The 23938-nt window shown below is 31.2% G+C and overlaps 1 protein-coding gene across 1 annotated transcript in view; it reads left to right on the top strand.

Annotated features, from left to right (window-relative positions):
* Window positions 1-23938, top strand: part of LOC107442483 (diuretic hormone receptor) — a 148675-nt gene that overhangs the window by 100705 nt on the left and 24032 nt on the right. Inside the window, exons 3-6 of the mRNA XM_071177458.1 lie at window positions 4322-4444; window positions 8542-8639; window positions 12282-12382; window positions 15078-15198. Of these exons, the coding sequence (XP_071033559.1) occupies window positions 4322-4444; window positions 8542-8639; window positions 12282-12382; window positions 15078-15198 (443 nt within the window). The remainder of the gene's footprint in view (window positions 1-4321; window positions 4445-8541; window positions 8640-12281; window positions 12383-15077; window positions 15199-23938) is intronic.

Here is a 23938-nt window from a genome sequence, read left to right as displayed (position 1 = left end):
AAATCATTTGTTTTCATATGAAGTACTAATTTAATATTTTCATTGTGATTGAGGTTTGGTGTTGAAGGTTGTGCATGTTCTGCAAAAAAAAATATTAATGCTTAATGATGTCTAGCTTTTGATTTGTATAAGAAAACAGCCAAAATCTAAAGAAGCTTCAACATTTTCATATTAATTAAATATTTTTATTCACTTATTTTTATTTTTTGCACAATTTGGTAATTTAATTTATTTAAAAATTTTGTGATAAAAACATTACATGTTTATCGATTTAAATACTTGTTTATAGACGTATACTACTTTACTCTTCTGGGAAAAAAGTTTTTAAGGTAAGAAAAATTGATCCAACATACAACATGGTAACGTACCTTTAACCATCATGAGTTCGTCATTAGAAAATTCTGTGTTTCACCATGGACAGCACTCTCCATTAGTTTTTATCTTTTAGGCTTGAAAGTTGTATGATATTCCTGCATTAAAATGTTATTAATAAAGTTTTCTAGCTGCCAATATTAGCTGAAATAAAAATCTAACTAATCACAAACGAAATACCAAATAATATTTTATTAGATTAGTTTAAAAAATATAAATTATTAGAATAATTTAAAAATAATAAAATTTACTAAGAGAATAAAAATATTTTCATGGCAAAATTCAAAAGGAAGTTTTTTTTCTGCTCACTGAAACTCAAAAGTTAAGCATACTTTGTCCGGACCGATATACAGTTCTGACACTGGCTCAAAGAACAACAAAAATAAAAATTTTCGTTTTGATAAGCCTAGCAAAATGAAGTTGCTTCTCTTAGAAAATTTGTGTTTTACCCTATAGAAATTATTATTTTGGTATTTATGTCCCTTTCTTTTGTTTACAAATGTAAATACAATAAATGTACAATTTTCCAATGAAATTGATCGAAAAAAATTACTCAGCAAGAGTAAGATTAAAAAAGTTCTTTAGCACAGGCCAGGAACGTCAAATATTGCTTATTATTGCAGTTATCAGCTACAGATACTAAATGCAGAATTACTCCACCAGATGGGACAAATAGTCTCACTGGTCTTCTCTCGACAAAGTAAAGAATGAACACGGGATGTTATCAGAAAAAAGGTGCCAGAAGTATTAACTCTCTTGTACTCAAACCTATGAACTTTTTCAACTCTTTATGAACAGCAACGGTTTTAACTATTGGAAACAGTCTCATTGACAGTGCTTTCAATTAATATCATTCAAGTAACTCTTAAATGGTGACGACTACTTATAAAAATTTACGTCTGTCATTTTGATAGGTAGCTTTGTCAACTAATAATTTGTAATAAAAATTATAAAATGTGTGATACATAATGAATAACTTTTCGTATTTTGTGTATATTTGGTATAGAATACAGATTTAACACAAATGAATGACTGGATTTTAAATATTTGCATTTTCGAAACTATTACACATACTACAATAAATGATGCATGAAACTAAATTAAAAAATATATACCAAGTTTTTGTATAACAAATTTTCACCATGTGGCTCTTTTTTACTCAACAATTAAATGTTCTGTATTTTAGTTCGTTTCATTTATTTTGTATTTTTTATGCTGTTACACGTTCCTAAAGTTCCACAAATACGTCCAAGACGTCAAAGTGCTTTCACCATCACCGGTACATAAAAAGTGTGTTTGAAATAACCCCATAAAATGATAGCACACGGCGGGATCTTGATTGCAATATGATTAAGGGTAAAGCACTTGTCATCCGCATGCCTACAACACTTCTTCTCAACCTGAAAGGACACGTTTGTGCATCATTGAGAACCAATGACGTTGTAAAGCTACCAAATGTAGGGAACGAACTTGATTATAAATTCGATATTTGCCATGAAACAAAAGAGGAATCACACAAACATTAATATCTGAAAATGAACTAAGTTTATTTTTCTATGTTTTCATGTATCACATCATCATCTTCTATTTATATACCTACACTGGCACATAAGGCCCTTAGTTTCGTATTCCACTCTCGCCTGTCATACGCAGATACTCTCGCCTCCTGCCAATTCGTCCTAACAATCACTTACTATATGCTTAATCTTTTTGAAAACATAAAAAATAAATATTTAAAATTCGATTATTCACTTAAGTTAATCCTGTCTGNGGCCAGGAACATCAAATATTGCTTATTATCACAGTTATCAGCTACAGATACTAAATTCAGAATTACTCCACCAGATGGGGCAAATAGTCTCACTGATCTTCTCAAAGTAAAGAAGGTGCAAAGTAAAAGGTGCAGAAAGGTCTCAAAGATGCAAAGTAAAGAATGAACACGGGATGTTATCTGAGAAAAGGTGTCAGAAGTATCGTTATTTAAACCTATCAACTTTTTCAACTCTTTATGAACAGCAACGGTTTTAACTATTGGAAACAACCTCATTGACGGTGCTTTTCAATTAAACACCAATTTAGTTACTCTGAAATGGTAACAAGTACCTAAAATTCACTCCTGTCATTTTGATAGGTAGCTTTGTCAACTAACAATTTGTAATAAAAATTGTAAAATGTGTGATATATAATGAATAACCTTTTGTATTTTGTGTGTATTTGATATAGAATACAGACTTAACAGAAATGAATGACTGGATTTAAAATATTTGCATTTTCGAAACTATTACACACACTACAATAAATGATGCATGAAACTAAATAAAAAATATATACCAAGTTTTTGTATAACAAATTTTCACTGTGTGGTTCTTTTTTACACAACAATTAAATATTCTGTACTTAAGTTCGTTTCATTTATTTTGTATTTTTTTATGCTCTTACACGTTCCTAAAGTTCCACAAATGTGTTCAAGACGTCAAAGTGCTTTCACCATCACCGGTACATAAACAGTGTGCTTGAAATAACCCCATAAAATGATAGCACACAGCGGGGTCTTAATTGCAATAGGATTAAGAGTAAAGCACTTGTCATCCGCATGCCTACAACACTTCTTCTCAACCTGAAAGGACACGTTTGTACATCATTGAGAACCAATGACGTTGTAAAGCTACCAAATGTAGGGAACGAACTTGATTATAAATTCGATATTTGCCATGAAACAAAAGAGGAATCACACAAACATTAATATCTGAAAATGAACTAAGTTTATTTTTCTATGTTTTCATGTATCACATCATCATCTTCTATTTATATACCTACACTGGCACATAAGGCCCTTAGTTTCGTATTCCACTCTCGCCTGTCATACGCAGATACTCTCGCCTCCTGCCAATTCGTCCTAACAATCACTTACTATATGCTTAATCTTTTTGAATACATACAAAATAAATATTTAAAATTCGATTATTCACTTAAGTTAATCCTGTCTGTTATGAAGAAACAGATGAATTACTCCTATTTTTATTTTTATCCAATGTAGGTAAGATATAAATATTTGGAATAGAATTCAGATTTAGCACAAATGAATGTTAATTGAAATGAATGTGAATGAAATGAATATTATTATAAATTAGTTATTACTTCACAAATAGAATACTTTACATTATATCTAAATTTCCCAATTCTGGTAAAATTATCTTACATTGTGGTAATGACATTTCTGGTAAAAACAAAATCATAATTCTAGTAATAAATCCAAAATATATGGTATATCATTCATCTGATAATTTTGCCGAACATATGGCAACGGCTTACCGGAAACTCTGGTTTTTCAAAATTATAATTCTTATTACCCAACATATGGTAAAAAATACTAACTTAAGAATGAATTTAACCAATTAAATGGCTTTTATTATCTCTAAAATCATGCTCTAAAAATCATGCTCTAAAAATCATGCTCTAAAATCATGCTCTCTAAAATTATGCTCTCATCTAATCTCATGCTCTAAGAAATCAGGTCACCAAATTTTGCTACATCTAATAGAGTTTTTCACTTAATATAATATTATATTTTATGGTTGATTTAACCAAAATCCTTACCAAAGCATTTCAGTAAAAATTACCGAGCTTTTTAGTGTTCTCATAGAGCCAGAAACATGGTAAATTTCTTTTTTTCATAGTAAATGGAAAAGAGCAGCACTTTTTACTAAATTTAAATAAACAGAGATGTGTAAAAAATATTTACACCAAACTAACTTCACCCTTCTTCGTAATTTCGAATTCAGAACTCTCTTTTCTTTTCTTTTTTTTTTCTTTTATTTCTTGCCTTGTTAACATGCTATGAATATTTTATGATACTTTTAAAATAGAGTTTTATCCATTTCCATAAAACTTTGTATTGAAATAAAATATTATCTACTAACAATTTTATTTTTATTTTTACAATTATTAGATAAGCAAGCTTACTGCAATGCTACGTGGGATGGCTTATCATGTTGGCCTCCAGTCAAAGCAGGATCAATTGCTACAGTACCCTGTTTTCATGAATTTAATGGAGTACTTTATGATACATTAGGTAAGTCTGAATATATTTCTAATTACTATTTTGCGAGATGGTTGTTAAGATTTTTGTGGTTTTTCGAATTCAAAAAAACATTCAATTGCAGGTAAAATTTGAATTTAAAGGAAACTCAACATTTTGGTGATAATAAAATATTTTTCCTTAAAAATATTTCTCAAGGATAAATCTTCTTTCTTAATTAACAAATAAACAATTGAACTTCAAATGGTTTAATCATGTTTCAGCTTAATTATGTTTAGTTTAATCATGTTAAAATAGTTTAATTAGCATACAAATTATTTAAAATCATTTTAACTGCATATTTTAGAAACCAAATAAAAAAATTTATTTTTTCTGATCTTAATGTCATGATTTTATATTTTTTTCTAATCATTTACTACTGTAGCCTTTTATAGGAAAAAATTTTTCGAATAACGTTTTGTTAAAATATTTTTCATGTTAAGATTGACTTTTATATTTTAAAAAATTTATCCTATTACCTGAATTTATTTTGATTTTTAAGATCATTTCTTTATGAAAAGATGGGTGTAAACTTTTAAAACCTATGTTCACTGTAAGCCATAAACTTGAACTTCTGTGCTTATAAACAACCAGATTTTTAAATTCTGTGTTTATTGTTTCAAATAAACTCGATGAAAAATGAGCAAATTAACGAACGCAAATAGTTCCCCAGTTTCAGTATCCCTTATTGGCGCTGCGTTAACCTTTATTATAACCAGGGACTAATATATGACTATAACCCACATTTAAGAAAACACAGTCCTCGATATTGTTTTTTTTTTTTTCGATTTTCTGAAGTTATCAACAGATGGCAACACAAACCACTGGAGGGAAAGCAGCTTTCCATCCACATTTAAAAGCCAATGAATTTGGTGGGAACTATACTTTTTACGACTTTGTAAAGGGTTAAAATTAAATTTTAATTCCAATGATAAAAAGCACACTTAGAAATAATGCGACTTTTATATAAAAGAGTATCTCATAACCCTTAGACGCAGAATTGCTAATAAACATATGTTTTTCATATTTACTTTTTTCATAATTTTGTATTTATTTAGGTCAAAATAAGTGAAAAATACTGTATTTAGCATTTTAATAATTTGTGGTTATGAAATACAGCGTAGAACACTTGTGTCTTTTTCTTCTTTAAAAATAAATTCCTCCAAACACGGCTAACTTCCAAACAATAATTTTTCAAATTTGCAATTATTTAGATCTAAAAGAAACAGATATTCATTATTGAAATTTCTTTAACTAACAATATCAGTTATTGATAATTTTTGAATATGAGTGAGAAAAAATTTAAAACTGCCTTTTTCTTTTTTTAATTTTACATTTTTGTCATACAAATATAATTCTGATAGTTCAGCAGATTTTTTAGTAAGTATTAAACTGCTTTTATAAATAAAAAAATCTAAAAAATATTTTTGCTTTAAATTAGAGCATCAAGAAAATGTATAAAAAATGGACACCGGTGCCCCATCTGCGTTAAAGGGTTAATAAAAAAGAAAAGAAAAGCTATAACATGTTTAAAACAATCTCTGTTTTTTGGGATAAAATTAATTAAATAAAAAATCCACGAAACTATTAAAAATGCTAAAGAAAATTCCAAGAAGATACAAAAATATGCCAACTCAAAATTTATGACTGTTTTTTTAATCTTACTATAATACGCTACTTCATAGATTTACCTTGGCAACTAACGCATATTAATTACTCTTCTACCGCAATTGTTAACTCACTGAAACCATGCATAATGCATATATGAATCTTTGATTTTAACAACCTATTATTACTTTCTACATGATTCTACGAAATGTGTGGTAATATCTGAAGGCTTGATGAACATCAGTGGAGTGAAGCATGATAATTAAAGGTTGAAACCAGCTTTACCTGATATTACTTTGTCAATATTATCCGGAATTCCGGCTTCGCAAGCAAACTAGATGAGTTGAGATTAATTTTGAAGCAAGTCTGTTTTCCCGTTAAGCGATTTATTTGTTTTACTGTTCTGGTTACACAACTGTTAGGGAATTATTTTGATTTGTTGAAAATGCTCGACGTATTAGCCATAAGTTGAAAAGGATGTTTATTGGTGTATTTTCAGTTGTCCATATATTATTCCAAAGTGATACTGGCTAGCAATTATATATATATATTAAATATCATAGGAAAAGTAACTAGATTGATAGAGAAGAATAACTTTCTTCGAGGGAACCTAACATAGAGTGGAAGATAGAAACACGAAGTCTGGTTGACATTTAACTATTTCCAACGAGAATCAATTTTCCGGAAGGAACTGCGCTTTTATTGTATCTGTAAACTTCACATTTAACACTCATGTGCGTCATTTTTACAATATTAAATATCACATTCCTGTACGTATTTAAATGCTTAATTTAATTGCCAAATTAAACCTAGCAATTGCCAATTTAGTTCACGCAAATGTTCCAACAACCCCTTTAGAGGGAAAAAAAGATTAAATTACACGCAGGTTTATAATTAAGTAAAGCATTCCCACAGCAGCTCATTGTGGACCATGGGGGTCATAGAGGTTACGGCTCTAAAATTTCTCGACCAACGGCATGATTGTGGCAATGTAGTCTGCACAGCGCACAAGCCACCTTTACTTCCCAGACAAGCTGGTACCCATAGACCAGGAGCTGGATGGGCTTCAAGCCGCCATTGGGGATTAAACCCTATTTCATCACAAACAGTGCAGTGCCTTAATCACTGAGTCATCGTGACTCAAGTCTTATAATTATTATTTTAAATATTGAATATAAATTTCCTCTTGAATATAAAGAGTATACCAAAGTTAACACAAGATTTGAATTAAATAGAAAAGACTGTTTTTCTTTCCACCGTGTATATTTTTTATTGAAACGTAACAATAATGCATAGGATAGGATTATGTATGGAATAGCATCGAGCAAATGACCTCCGAGACTTTGCTGGCACAAAATCGCATTTTTTATTGAAATTTTCCGTGATCACTTTGCATAAATATGGCAAATTTTCATTGACGGAGCGTTGAATTTCTTCTTTCGATACACGGTTAGATGGAGGCTTGCGGGCATGAACCTTTGACTTCAAATAAACCCATGAAAAGAATTCCGATGGTGTTAAATTACGCAATCTAGAGGGCCAGTTCTGTCCACCGAGACACGAGAATACATGACCAATAACTGTCTCATGCAGTATTTGGATTGTTTCATGGTCTTTCAACAATAAAGCGTAGTTTTTATTGTTGAAATTATTCTTGAACGCGTAGTTTTTATTGTTTAGTTTTGATTGCTACATTTTTATTAACCCTAAACTGTCGGCTGTCTAACCGTTTTTTTTGTTTGTTTGTTTTTTTGTGGCTAAAACTAAATTATTAATTTTTAATTTAATTCAAATCTTGTGCAAATATTTGAACGTCTTGTAATAGCTAGCAATGTTACGATCAAGATTGGCATAAAATTTTCATTGCACGTAACACCATTTATTTAAATTCCTCCTCTCATTAATTTAATTAAAAGTACTCAAAACTTTAAATACAAAAATTTAAACACAATCCTTTCATAATTAAATTAACAAAAAACTAATATAATATTTTAGAAACTAAATTTTTAGGGTAGCAATTTGAATTACTAACAATATTCATAAATAGTTGTCTCCATATATTTTTATCGGATTGCACTTCTGTTTATAACAGCAACACTTGGCAAAACACTTTTTAAATGTTACGTATTTTGGTAGATCTAAATATAAAAATGTTTATTACTAAATTCTAAGTAGTTTAATGCGCTAAATGTGTTCTTTTCTTTTTCAATTTCTTTACCAGAGCTGATTTTTTTTCATATTATAATTAAAATGAGGAAACAATCAATTCGATTATAAAAAGAGAAATATCGTATGATAGTATAAATTATACTTGTTTAAGATTGAAAAATATTTGGTAAGTTACTAACCAATATATTAATAATCAAATATAATGTCATAACAAGTAGATAGAAGGTGGTACATTCCTCAAAGATTCAAACCAAACAATTCCCAGAAATTCCATTTCTCGAGGAACACTTTACCGAACTAATTTTCTGTTACAGAGAATGCCACAAGATCTTGCGGCGAAAACAGCAGCTGGGCGGAGAGATCTGACTACTCAAGGTGTAAACCCCTAGAGGAAGAGGAACCCCATATCAAGGTAACATTCCCCAGAGCAGTTTGTGCTACCTGAAAGAGTAGGCATGTATCACTAATGATACATTACAATGCTTTGTCTTCAGTGAGAATTTTACGCCTGACAAGAGTGCAAACGATTGCAAAAGGAGAATAGCTATCCATCAAACTTTATTTCCGACAGACGTGATTCAGTTTGTGTAAATTATGTGAATAAGGAATATTCCGCTTACGTTTCTATTTACATATATTTATAATTTTTGTATAAACAAATGCTGCAGATATTTATATAAAAATATTTTTTAGCTTTAGTTGAGTGGAATACTGTTTTTTTTTCTATTCATTAAATGAAATTAATTCTTTTAGTTATAATAATATTTTAATAATGATATAGCTATTTCTCGTATTTTTTTCCCTAATTTTTATAAACTGAAGCTTGATGAAAAAAATCACATGCTCTCTAAAAACACATTAAATTCTTCAAATTATTCAAATTGATTAAATTATCAATTATAAATTTATTCAATTTATTGATGTTTTGAATTTACTGAATCATGTATGCCATATAATGCAGACAAAAAAAATTATATTTACTTCCATTATGATTCCCTGTAATCAGAATAAGTTCATCTAGCAGTTCGTAAGCAGTAGTGAATTTATTTTGAAACTAGTAAAAAAGCATGAATAATTTCACTTGCTACACAGAACTGGGAAATACCGCATAGTTCTATAATTTTCCCTTTAAAGTATTATCAATATTAATCAAATGTTTTAAAAAAATAAAACTAGGTTGGGTTTTTTTTACATTATTTAAAGTTCCCTATTTTCTAAAATCAGTATTAAAATCTTTCAGTTAACATTCTGAAACTTGTATTTTATTCGATGGAAATAAACATAGCAATAAATAATCTTTAAAACAATCCAGACTCCTTCTGATATTGCACCATCTATTGACAAAATCTTAAGCAAAATGGTATAAAATTAAATACAATAATAGAGGGATGCCATTTTTTGTAAGATTTAAAAAATCAATTTTTTTTCCATACATCAATTTGTTTAAGAGCAGGATTTTAAAACGGATTAAGATAACAGCTCGTTCTTAGCAGTGCTATGACTATACAGTTCTGGGCAACACTTTTAATAATTTCTTGTAAACAATGGTTAAATAACAACTCATTTAATTATTATTTAACCATATTCAACCAAACAATTAAATGACCATAAAAATTATGGTGTTCAAACTGTTAACTATAAGAAAAATCGTTTATTAACTCTTGCTCATTTTCAGCGAGAATTTTTTACGCTCCAACTAAGAGCACCTTATGAAGCCACTTAGTTTCCTGCAGCTGCATACATATCGTAGCTGAGAGTACTAATCTGTCAAGCTCATGACTGGTTGATCGGGGATTTGAATCCCATCGTTGAATCCGCAATATTTCTTCTATTCCTTCAGCACATGAACAGTTTCTGGCGTCCTTAACTCATCAATTGGTGAACCTGGATTATGGGGATATTTCCGCATCGTGATCTGTCTCGCCAACTACAATCGCCAAAATGTCAAATAGATTTTAAACTTGCAAATGTTTTTGAAAAAAACATGTAGATGTTTGCCCGGGGGTGGCTACGAGTGATACCTTTCGAGTTGGTCCTTTTCTGTGATGTTTTTTTTTTTCAGTTTCTCACGGGCCACTGCCTGGAAATTTCCAAGACTTCGCGATTATTCTGCCGCTGATCACGATACGGAAATCTCCCCTGGATTATAAGCATCCAAACCTTGATTCACACATAGATGACAGCAGAACAGAACTGCTCAAGAAGTCTAATATTTTCTAAGTGTCACAATAGATGGCACCACCAAATAAATGAGCTACATTCCTCGGTTTATTTGACAAAACGCAACTGAACTACAACTTAACTCCAATGTGCATCGCCTAAGAAAAACCGTAAATGAGCAATAATGTGCAGTTGATTTTTGCGGTTTCGAAATAATGCTAGCTGTAAATGGCTACATGACTAAGTAATTTCGCTGTCAAGAATGCCATACCAATTATTAACGGTTTGAAAACCGCTGAGGCAAAAAATTTTCTGACCGTAAACTTTATGTTAAATTGGGTGGACAGACTGTTTCCGGTTTTTTCACCGTAATTTTAGATGGAAAATTCAAACAGTGCTAGAAAGAAATTTTGTGCATTTGCTAAATTGTATTTTTTTTTCCTTTAAAAAAAAACATTTATTGCTCTCATTTGAAGATGAAGTGTCAAACAAGATTACATTCCAACCAAATGAAATAGCTTAATTTTTCTCTCCGAAAACCATCAAAAATGTTATATTTCTAATATTCCTAGACAGAAATGTTTTGAAACATGCACGAGTTGTACTTTGTTTACGAATGATTGAAATGCTTCTGAAATATCAACTCTTTTGCGTATATACAGTGCATAAAATCAAAAAACAAGCAACTTGAATAACTTTTGACTACTGATAGGATTTTCGCGTATTAGAACTCAATTTTACTGCTTCGGGAGCCTAACTTAGAGTATGATAATAAATTAGAATAGACCATATTTTAAGTCACGAAATTAAGCACAAAAACATACCTTCTCTGAATGAACTAAATTTTCTCTCGGCGTTTTTGGATTTCAAATAATCAAAACGAGAGGGAACTTGGTGCAATTAGTTTAGGCAGAAGAGCAGTTGAAAATTTTGGCTCTTTAATGTTAATTTCGCGTTTTGCTTATTTCGCCATGCGCTGAGAATTTTTAAATCAAATCAAAAAAATCAATCTCTCAATTACAAAAACTCCTCTCCAAAAATAAACGAATTTAAAGCATTTAAAAAAATATTTTTTTTATAATTAGTTATTTTCACTATTTTTTAATAATAATTGGAAAAACAATTTGAATTGTTAAATTATACAAATTTTCTCATCATTTTAAAGTGTGTAATTTTGAATTATACAATTTGAACGAAATCGGTTGAATAGTTTCCGAGTTATCAAATTTTAAAAAGTCATACACAGTCATTAAATCAAATAATATCAGCCAGTAAATAAACATTAAAAAGTATCTTGTGTGCAAAAAAATATCTATAATTCGAAAAACAATTACAGAAATATGGCGAAATACGGAAAAAGTAAAATTAACATTAAAGGGTCACAACTACTGACCTCTCTCCCAACTATTGTAACCAGATTTGTTGTTTCTAATGACACTGGGAAAAGTCAGGCTTGCTAGCCACGAATCAAGTCAGATAGGTGAGCCTCTCGTTTAACAAGAGAGCACCACAAGGGTGAAATCAGATTTTTCCAGATTACGGCTATTTTGCATATGAGGGTCAAAGCTTAAAATCTATTGAAAAAACTGTATGTTTATTCAGAGATGTGTCTGATTTCGTAACTTAAAATATATTTTGCACTTACTTAAAATTGGTATTTTGAATTACTGCATCTTAGTTAGTACGTAAAAATCTAATCATTGAACAATAAGTTAAAATGTTCCGTTTCTATTCGATAGTATTATTAATTTTATAATCATAGACTAGTTTAAAGGGTTCTCTGTCATTGCATGAGTACAAATAAACTTCCAAAAATATTGTAGAAAAATTTCTAAAACTTGATTTTTTTTTAAAGAATTTGTCTTTATAAAATATCATATTTTTGCTCTTTCAGGTTTTATGGGATATAAAAGAAGCAGGCACAATTTATTACGTAGGATATGGAATGTCCCTTCTGGCTCTAACAGCTGCTCTTTCAATTTTTTTGCATTTTAAGTAAGTGTTTTTGTTACTCAAAAACTTTTTAGTGCATTTTATGAATAGTTAAAATTTATTGCTTTCATTTTATACTGCAAAGAGAGTCACGCATTATTCATAAAAGTGAAGAAATCTTTTCTGATTCCGCATCAATTTCCAATATTTACTTTTATGTATGACTACAACAAAAATGCTCCAAGTTAAATTAATGTATGTAAATCCATTCATCAATAATAAAGAACTTCATTCGTCATAATAAACATTTTTTGACATTTATAACATCAATTTTGTTTTGAAAATGATAGGAATTGCATTTACCAATGTAATGGTGTAAATCCTACATTTTAAAAGAAATATTCAACGTTTGAAACAATATAGAAAAGTAAAACACTTTTTCTATGACGAAGGTAACTCAGCCCATTCATGCCCAAATCGCAATATCTCAATGATATTCAGCATTATTCTTGCATGAATTTCAAATTGTATTTTTATGTCTGAGTGCAAAAGAAATTTCTAGATTAAAGTAATATAAAGCTCTTCTTGTGGTGGACGAACAGTAATTGAAAGTTTCCGGAAATTTTGGCCTTCAAAATTATAGTTTTTATTACTACACATTTTAAAAATATAAAACTGAAAAATAAATTTTACTAAGCAAATGGTTTTTATGCCATGATTTAAATTCTCATGANTAAAAGAAGCAGGCACAATTTATTACGTAGGATATGGAATGTCCCTTCTGGCTCTAACAGCTGCTCTTTCAATTTTTTTGCATTTTAAGTAAGTGTTTTTGTTACTCAAAAACTTTTTAGTGCATTTTATGAATAGTTAAAATTTATTGCTTTCATTTTATACTGCAAAGAGAGTCACGCATTATTCATAAAAGTGAAGAAATCTTTTCTGATTCCGCATCAATTTCCAATATTTACTTTTATGTATGACTACAACAAAAATGCTCCAGGTTAAATTAATGTATGTAAATCCATTCATCAATAATAAAGAACTTCATTCATCATAATAAACATTTTTTGACATTTATAACATCAATTTTGTTTCGAAAATGATGGGAATCACATTTACCAATATAATGATATAAATCCTACATTTTAAAGGAAATATATAACGTTTGAAACAATATAGAAAAGTAAAATACTTTTCATATAACAAGAGTAACTTAGCCCATTCATGCCCAAATCGCAATATATCAATGATATTCTGTATTATTCTTGCACAAATTTCAAATATATATTTTTATGTATGACTGCAAAAAAAATTTAGAGATTAAAATAATATAAGCAACCCTTCATAAATAACATGCTCCTTTATCATGTTTGAATATGCAATTTTGGACATTTATAGCATTAGAAATGTTTTGGTATCGTGTTTACGAAAGTAAGAATTATATAGAAACTTATGGTTTAGTGCAATTTTCAGTTTTAAGTATAAAATCAACTAGTTGTCACTTTTTGCTAATATACTACCACACGGAGAAAAGAAATTCCAGTAATACCGTTCTGCATGGTAATAAATAAAAATAATTTTAAAAAAAACAATAATTATGGTATTAAAAACCAAAATATTATATATTTAAACCAATCATTTAGTAATTTTTCCGTTCATATGGGAATAGTTTACCGGAAATTTTGATTTTCAAAATTATAGTTTTTATTGCTACACATTTAGTTAAAAATATCAATCTAAAAAATAAATGGTTTTCATGCCATGCTGTAAAGTATCTTGATAATATTACTAAATATAATCACATGTTATAAAATCATATTTTATTGTTAAGTGTACCAAAATAATTACCATATCGCCTCGATAATAATACTGACCTTTTTGGTGTTCCCATATAACCAGAAACACGGTACATTTTACCATATTTCTGAAGTTTTAGCCATACTTTTTTTCTCAGTGTAATTAGAGACAAATATTTTTAAAAAAAATCACTTCGCAAGTGTATCACTCATTAGTAAAGAATAATATTAAAAACTTCTCATTCAATTATTTAAAACTAAAAATTTCCAAATCAATTTTGACTTCGACCCTGTACTGATATGCCAATTCCTTTTTTAGTACAGGAAGAGTATACACCGAAGAGACATTACATTATGACCACCCTCTATCTATAACAATGGGCTCGCCCAGGTTTTCATGGTTTCTCGCCCAGGAACAATGTTTTCATGGGGCACATTAGGACCCATAATCCTCATAGAACAATCCCTGACGTCTGCAAGCTACTTGAACATAGTTGCAAACCAGGTTCATGGCAACAGTTCACCCATTCATGGCAACAGTTTTTCCTGCTGGGGATGGTGTTTACCAACAGGATAATGCACCATGTCATAAGGGTCGAATCGTCGAGGAACATTCCAGTGACTTTCAAGTCATGTCTTGGCCCCCAAATTCACCTGACCTTAATCCAATAGAGCATTTGTGGTCCTACTTGGAAAACTAAATTCGTGCTGCCACGCTACCCCCTCGCAATGTGAGGGAATTGCAGATCCAGTTGGTGAGCGCTTGGTACCAGATACCTCAGACTACCTATCAGCACCTTGTGCAATCAATGCCATGACGGGTGCTAGCAGTTTTGAGGGCTAAAGGTGGTCCTACATGTTATTAGCAGGGTGGTCATAATGTAATGGCTCTTCGGAGTATTTTGCTAACTTGTGGGGAAAAAGAGAACGCTAAAGCTTTTAAAAACGATACTTTTCAGAAATCTTCGCTGCTTACGAAATAATATCCACACGAATCTTTTGGCTACTTATTTTTTCTTGGATCTGACATGGATCATCACAGCTACTTTACAATCATGGCCAACTGCAGAAGGTACAAAGGTACGTGTTTTCTTCTTTTCTCATTTTTAGATCAATATATTTTACCACTTTAAAAGTGGCCAGTTATGTGAAGCAACAAAAAATTTTTGATACGTGGAATGCACAGCGTTCAAAAAATAAACTGACCACCCTAAGTAACTTTTGATCTAATGATCGGATCTTCATGATTTAGAACTCAATCTTAATGGTTCGAGAGGATTACCTCTAGTGCCGATGACATTTTAATAATGAAATTGGACATAAAAACGCACTTTCTTTGAATAAACTTACCTTTTTTATGACAGATTCGGATTTCAGTCCCCCGAAATATAAGGGATAACCGCAATCAGGAAAATATGATCTCAATAGTTTGGTCAGGAGAGCGATCCAAAGTTTTGTCCCCTTAATACTAATTTCAAATTTAACATTATTAAAAGTATCTACGAGATAATTAAAAGTATCTCGAAAACTTTTTAAACGAATTCAAAACAGTTTGCACACAACTAATTATAAAATTAGAGGATAATTCCTTACAAAATATAAATGTTAGTAAGAACTGTTGTTGTTTTATATAATATTAGTCAAAAGAAAATTTGAATATTAGGATATACAATTTTTTATATCATTTTAAAGAATATAATTTTGCAAGGCAAAATACAAAATCTGAGATAAATCCTGAAAAATCTAATTTATTTTTAAAATTGATAAGATTGAGTGATAATATTGAGGAACAAGATTGAAAGTGAAGATCCAATCATTGCATCAATAGTTATTCAGTGTGGTCGTTTTTTATTTTGCGTACTTTACATACTTTAAGTATTTGCATCGGCATTCAAGGAATAAATTACACGCTATGATTTATTCTCGCAATCTGAATTATTTTCTGTATTTAATGAGTTGGATATTAAATAAATTATGAAACAATAGTTTATAATTTCTGTACAGATTTTTCAACACAATTTATTTCAAAGCCATTTATTTCAATACAATTTATTTCAAAATTATTTATTTCAATGCAATTTATTTCAAAACTATTATCAATACAATTTATGATGAAACAATTTATTTCCATTCAATTTCCTTTCAATTTTCTAGATGCACAACTCTCTTCCAAACAAAGAATCATATGGCATGCCAAGCATTTTTTACAGTTTATTCAATACAATTATAGTATATTATTGATAATGCACAGTACACGGCACTATATATAACACTTAAAATTATTTATGCCATACATTACCGCCATATTCGAAATCGAATTTGCAATATAACATTTACAGCATATTTTTTCATTGCATTCAGTACAGTTGCAATATTCATTACGTTTCCATTATAAACTATACGATTAGCGAAACGTTATTTATGCAGAACAATGTACAGTGAGCAAAAAAAATAAGCGGACCACCCTGAATAACTTTTGATCTAATAAACGGATTTCCACGCTTCAGAATTCAATCTTAATGGTTCGAGGGGGTGACCACAAATACACTAATCAATTTGTGCAGACCATATTTTAAGTTACAAAATAAGACACGAAAACGCACTTTCTCTGAATAAACATACCTTTTTTCAACGGATTCTAATTTTACAAATAAATTATTCATTTGAGTTAGTAAAATGGTATCGAAATATGTAAAAATTCCCAAAGTTTTTCTAAATTACAGAGAGAAAAAAGCTACTTATTTCATTATCTTTATAATTTTTTTAATACTGTACAGTAGAATTAACAGAAATTATCAATACTTTCATTTTACTCTCATCTTTGGAAAAAAATCTTTCGGCAAAATAGAAAGTGTGTATTTAACCAAGAAATGTGTACTTAAATTTGATCCACTGATATTATTTGCAAAATACTTCACGAGCACGAAGAAGACATCTAAATTTCTTTATTCTTTTCCATAAATCAGATCATAGGAACTATCAAAGGTTTTTTTTTCCATTTTTACTTAAACCTAAAACACTGTCAATCATTATCATATTTCGTTTCTTCAATCTATCCTATCATAACTCTTTAAGGCAATTTTTACCGAAATTTTATTTCCTACATTTTATGAAATATTGGTCATTTTTCTTTGGGAAGTAGCTCACTTTTATAAAATGTGTGAAAGAAAAACCATATGAAAGAAAGCACTTTCCTCGATTTTGTTGCTTAATTTTAAATTTTAAAAAAAATCTGCAATACTTAGCGATGTAAAAGCAACATTTGAAAAAACCCACAAGAGAATTATGTAAACAGGTTGGTACCGTTCCGGTAAAACCATTTACTTCACAGAAAAATATTGCAATTTAAATGCGGATGCCTGTTCTTTTAAGCAGATAAATACTGTTAATTTCTTTAAAAAAAAATTCTGCTATTTTATTTTATTTTATAACAGTCGTTGAACAGCCGACACAATTTTATGGGTTTACGACTACTAATGTTCAACTCCGTAACCTTGAAATTTTGAACCCAATTCAGAAGACAAAGGAACTCCTGGGTTCAGTATTGGAAGAAATTTTACCTTAGTTTAGGACTTTTTGATTGAGCTAAACCGCATTCGCGTTACATGGAGAGGAAGACCACGAGAACCTTCCACGGTTAGCCTGACGTCAAGGGGACTCTAACCCATGATCCGTCTACCACTGAGGATATTTCACGTCAGCACTGTGGTCGGTGCAAGCCGGATGCGGAATTCGTATCGACTGGGATTCGAACCCGGTTCGCTTCAGAGGAAGGCAAACGGTCTATCCCCTGAGCCATCGCGGCTCAAGATCTGCTATTTAAACGCAAAAAAAAAAACTCTGCAAAATAACTATGGCTTCATTGTGATCGGAGCGAGCCAAAAGCAAAATTCGCATGACCAATTAATGCCGGGACTCGAACTCCGCTCAGCTCATTGGAAGACCAACGCTTTTGCCTCCTGAGCCACAGCATCTCTAGTGTTTAGTTATAAGGAAACATCTTAAACAGTCTTTATCTTAAAAGTCTTATTGAAGCGATATTTACTGTGAAAACTTAGCAATTATAGTCACCCACCCTTATAAAAATGCTTGAAAAATTTAACTTATCGAAAAAATTATATCTAAAATCAGATATTTATCAGGTAGCTAATCAATTTGACAGTAAAGCTGAATCACAATTTTAGTTATGCGATGTTTGAAACCATAAAATAAGTACTGCAAAGTAAGAATTATAAAATGGTAAATAATTATAAAGGGATCTGTAAAAAATATACAAGTTATCTTACGGTAAGTTAAACTGCATGGCTAAAACTACAATTTGAAATGACAGTTTTAATCCATTTATGATTAAAGTAAAAAACAGAGAGAAACAATTTTGTGAAAAACAGCTTTAAACCATCAAATATACGGAGAAAGTCTGATAAAAAGACGGAAAAAAATTTGCGGCTCGTGACTAACGATTAAAAAAAGAAAAATCTGTTTTTATCTTTAAACAATTTTTTTCTGTAATAATTATGTTTTGTTCCGTAGAATTTACAATTATTTTTGCAGTGTAGTGCTTAATAGTTAGCTTTAAAACGAGTTTATTTCAAAATAAATAAAAAAAATATGCATCACATATTATTTCCTTGCCTTTAAATATACACTATCTGGCCATTAATGACCGGACACCCCTCATTTCGTATACATGAGGTGCTAGTATCAAGTCAGTAGGGCGTAGGGCCGCCACGAGCCCGAATCACAGCTTTAACCCTTCTGGGAAGGCTATCCACTAGGTGTTGGTACTCGGCAGCAGATATTACCTGACATTCCTCCTGTAACATGGCGAAGAGTTGAGTGGTGGTTTTGGGGCATTGTGGTCTGGCCATCAACCGGCGCTCCAACTCATCCCAGAGATGCTCAATTGGATTGATGTCGGGACTTTGGGATGGCCAGTCAAGCTCTTGCACCCCCATTTCATCAAACCAGTCCGTGATGGCATGTGCTTTATGAATGGCAGCTTTATCGTGTTGAAACACAAACGGGACATTACCGAACTGTTGCCACAGGGTAGGAAGCGCCAAATTGTCCAGGATGTCTCTATACCCTTCTGCGTTCAGGATTCCACGCACTAACACCAAGGGTCCAAGGCCAAACCATGAGAAACAGGACCACGCCATAATTCCTCCACCGCCGAACTTCACAGTGGGGACAATGCACTCCGGTAGGTACCGTTCTCCGGGCATTCGCCAGGTCCACACCCGTCCATCAGAGTGCCACAGCGTGTAGCGTCACTCATCACTCCACATAACGCTTTTCCATTGCTCTACTGTCACTGGCGACGTGCTCTGCACCACTGAAATCGGTGGTGGGCGCTTGATGGAGAGATATTTGGCTTATGTGCTGCTGCTCGTCCATGGAATCCTTGTGCAAACAGCTCCCGACGAATGGTACGCGTACTGGCAACACTGCCAGATGCAGCCCGGAAGTTGGCAGCGCCAGTGTCCAACGACATTTGTCGGTTTGCCTTCACTACACGTCGAAGAGATCGTCGATCCCTGTCGGACATTACTTTTGGGCTTGCTGGGTCGGGACTGCGGTTTTATCACTCCCTCTCGTTCCCATTTCAACACGACGTCACCAACTGTTGAACTATCTGAAACTTGTCGGAGATGGCACGTATGGAATGACCAAATCGGTGGGCGCCTATGATCATGCCCCTTTCCGCCTCATTTAGCTCTCTCCGTCCACTCATTTTCACTGTTAACGCTCGTATGGCCGTCGCCTGCTTGCGAATGGTCTTTCCCCCACCACAGGTTCCGTATTTATTCCGCCAGGACGAGTCCACCTGCCGTTCAAGGGGTGTCCAGTCATTAATGGCTAGATAGTGTATATGTATACAAAACTTGAGCTTAAATGAAAAGTGTCAATAGGAGTATTTTTCTTATCAAATAAAGTTTCTAAAATTCTGTTTAAATTTTATCAGGATTTAATGATTTTTTTAAGAAACCGTGCATGAAAATTTACATTTGGTTGAAATAAAAAAGATTAATAATCATACTTAATTAACAAATTCTCTGTTATAGCATTATTTCAGTTCAAATATTTCATGATTATATATCTATACACAAAATGCATAGTTTTCCTATGACATAATAAATTTTTATAATATTTTAAACTTTAGATCACCTTGAATTTTGAGCCTAATAGGAAATAAAATTATAGATTAAGTATTTATAAGTTTAATTATGTTTGTGCCCAGGAATAAGTGGATTGTCAAAATTCACGAAATTTTCTCTGTGGCGCAACAGTTTAATGGAAAATCGCTCTGAACGAACATTTCATGCTTTTAAATTACTAACCCCGTTAGTTAAAAGATGCGAAGTTCTGCTTTGTACTTCGAATGAATTAACATTGTTTATTTGAAAATAAAAACTAAAATAATGAATATGAATGTATGAGTAGGGGAGAGTGGGGTCAATTGTAACAGGGTACGATTGTAACAGAGCAAAAATTTCGAGTGTCGGGTTCTAGATTTGGTTCCTAGGTGGCGCACAAGGTCTGTTTAATAAATCTACATGTACACCCCTGCTGGCAACCATGATTATGTACTTTTGAAAGAGTTACATCACAAAAGATATTTTCACGCTACGTAAGAACTTTTTTTGGTATTAGAATATTATATTGTAACAAATTAATTTTGTTTAAACAAATAAAAATTATTAACCGAATATGTAAGTGGACACCTTAATTAACATTTCAATAAAAAAAAAATTAGTTTTGCTAATTAACTAGCATTGTTTTTAACAAATGAAGCTGAAATGGCGTCTTGGGGACAATTGTAACAATAAGTAAAGGGACGATTGTAACAGCTGAAAATAAATAATCTTATGTTTACAAACCATTACTTAACTCTTTAAGAACCACCAATAGTTTCCTATATCATTTATATTATGTTGCATGTGCATTATTTTATTTGTCACCTTTCACAGCATAAATTAAAATTTTTAACCCCTTAAAGTTAAAAGTTTAACCCTTTAGGTCTCTGCTCATTATTATTTTTACTCCTAAAATATCACTACTATTTTGATCAATAAAAAAATATATCACAACTATGATAATATGTATAATTAACTATGTTTTAGTTGAATTTATGAACTGTTACAATTGACCCCGTAAGTGGGGACAATTGTAACAAGTGCACGACTGTCAAAAATTGTTAATAACTAATATAATAACATTTAAAATAAGGTATTTATTTTTTTTCTAGTAGAGGATAGTCTACTTTACTCCTCTGTAAATTAATACTAATAATATATTGGATCTTTTGTTAGTTAAAAATAGTTAAGTAAAAAATGTTACAATTGACCCCACTCTCCCCTACTCTTTCACCACTGGGACTCGAATACAGAAATTGCTGATGAACGAGTGGGTAACTGAAAGCATATGTTATCAAAACAGAGCTGACAGAAATTCTTCGAGCTGAATTCGAAATGCTGTTTCATGTTACAATTCACAATGCTTTGAAAAAAACGAAGAAAAAGAAAGATTGTCTTTTTAGTTGCGAAATTTATGTTTTGCTAGTGGAGTTGTATCATAAATTTTGAAAAAAAATTATTTAAAAAAAAACTCACGTCTTATTTTGTTTAGTTGTGACACTGCAAAACTAAAGCCCCGAACAATCCAATCATGCAGAATAAAAAAAAATTGTATGAAAAAAAAATATATGGCAGAACTTTTAAAATACACTATGACATACTAAGTAGAAAAGTAGGTTAGACATATACTTAAGAGTTCCGAAATGAAATAACTGTCAAAAGTAACGGAAATAACTCGAATATTACTGAACAGGCAAGAATGAGATGGGTTAATAAAAAGTTTAAAATAGTGAAAATGGATGGTGTTTTCTACACTAGGGAACGCTGCAAGCTGGATACCGAGTAAATTTCAGGGTCACTGCTTCCGTTGTATTTTAAAGCCATTTGGCATCATTGTGTTTTGAGATTCTTTCAAACGTGGTGTTTGATTAGTTATTACTTGTGTTTACAATGCTGACAATACTTGTGTTTACAATGCTAAAAGTGTTAACACTAACGTAAGATGGTAAACAGCTTTCAACAAGAACAAACAGTAATAAACAAATGGAAAGAAGCCAAATCAGGACTGCCAAAGAGCGAGTTATTCAAAATCTAGTAACCATGTCNTTACTTGTGTTTACAATGCTGACAATACTTGTGTTTACAATGCTAAAAGTGTTAACTCTAACGTAAGATGGTAAACAGCTTTCAACAAGAACAAACAGTAATAAACAAATGGAAAGAAGCCAAATCAGGACTGCCAAAAAGCGAGTTATTCAAAATTTAGCAACCATGTCACCTTTTTCAACAGTATATTTATAGATAACTAAAACAAATTTTCATTTTAAACTCCCCAGAATTACCTAATAACTTTAATATCTTACGAAATACGGCAGATTTTAGCTCAGAAATTATCGAATTTACTTCTTTTGATGAAAACAAAATTATCCGTTTGAAAACATCGCCTATCAGAATAACATGTAGTAAGCAGCTGCAAACTTCTTAACCGGAACTAGAGCAGGTGCCGAGCTCGAGATTGTTATTGTTTACATTTATATTGAAAACACCATCCATAGCTTTTTATCTACACAGATAATCATCATCATCATTATAGTTGGCCAGACATCCCAATGTGGACCAATGCCTTCCTCTGAAGATTTCCCCATAACGATTTCCAAATTATCTTCGATCTCCAATTCTTTTCATTAATTGCAAGAAAATCAGACTCAAACGAGTCAGCCCATCTCAATCGCGACCTTCCCAACTTTCCTGTTCCAGTGGGTCTAAAAAGCAATATCTTTTTCATAGTATTGCCATCACTCTTTCGAATCATATGGGCCATCCAATTCATTCCATTTATTTTTATGTATTTAATAACATCAGGTTGTTTTTTAAATCTTGTACAATTCTAAGTTAAATCTCCTTCTCCAGTTATTGCTTTCATTTGCACCACCAAGTATACTCCACAAAATCTTTCTCTCAAATATTGCCATACAATTTTTCTCCAGTTTTGTCATTGTCCGAGTGCAGATAATCGCCTCTTTTAAATTAACAAAAAAAATCCTAGCAATTAAATTTACTACTGCATACTAATTTTCTTCAATAAACTAAACTTCATTTTATTCATACTAATCACAGTAAAGCTGATCCTGAACTAAACTTCCTTTTATTATTCATTCCAGTCACAGTAAAATTCATCCAAATGTATCTCACATAAAAATTAAAACTTCAACTTGTTTTTATTGTTTGGAAGGAACTAATAAATTTTCAAATCACATTCTCTTTGATATTGAAATGAAAACTACATTAAATTAAACTTGCAAACTAACTACTCACATTAATTTCAATAACATATAAACTGACGTTTCAAAGGTCGACAAATCCTGTTCCTAAATTAGTGTTAGCTAATTATGATAATAAATCAAACTAAGATAATTATTTTAGAACGCCTTTTCATGCATCCTAATTATTTTAACTCAAATGAGTTGGAATGCACACAGAGCTATTTACAATTGAAAGCTTAAGGGCACACCATCAAAGTTCAAATGAGGTTTCGTATTCACTGGACATGTAATAAAATACATAGTATTATACTTTTCAATTCGGTAGCCAAATGTTAATTAAAATATTGTAGTATTCACTTTGACTATGGTTTTATTACTGCCATTTTCTAATACTGAAACATTAAACCAATTTTGTAAACTCCGGAAGAAATATGTCAAAAAGTCTTTTCAGATTTTACATAAATCGGAAAACTTCAGGAA

The sequence above is a fragment of the Parasteatoda tepidariorum genome, chromosome 2 (assembly GCF_043381705.1).
Source record: "Parasteatoda tepidariorum isolate YZ-2023 chromosome 2, CAS_Ptep_4.0, whole genome shotgun sequence".
Classification (NCBI taxonomy): Eukaryota; Metazoa; Arthropoda; class Arachnida; order Araneae; family Theridiidae; genus Parasteatoda; species Parasteatoda tepidariorum.
The sequence above is the reverse complement of the archived record's forward strand: the minus strand, read 5'-3'. Positions and strand labels throughout refer to the sequence as shown.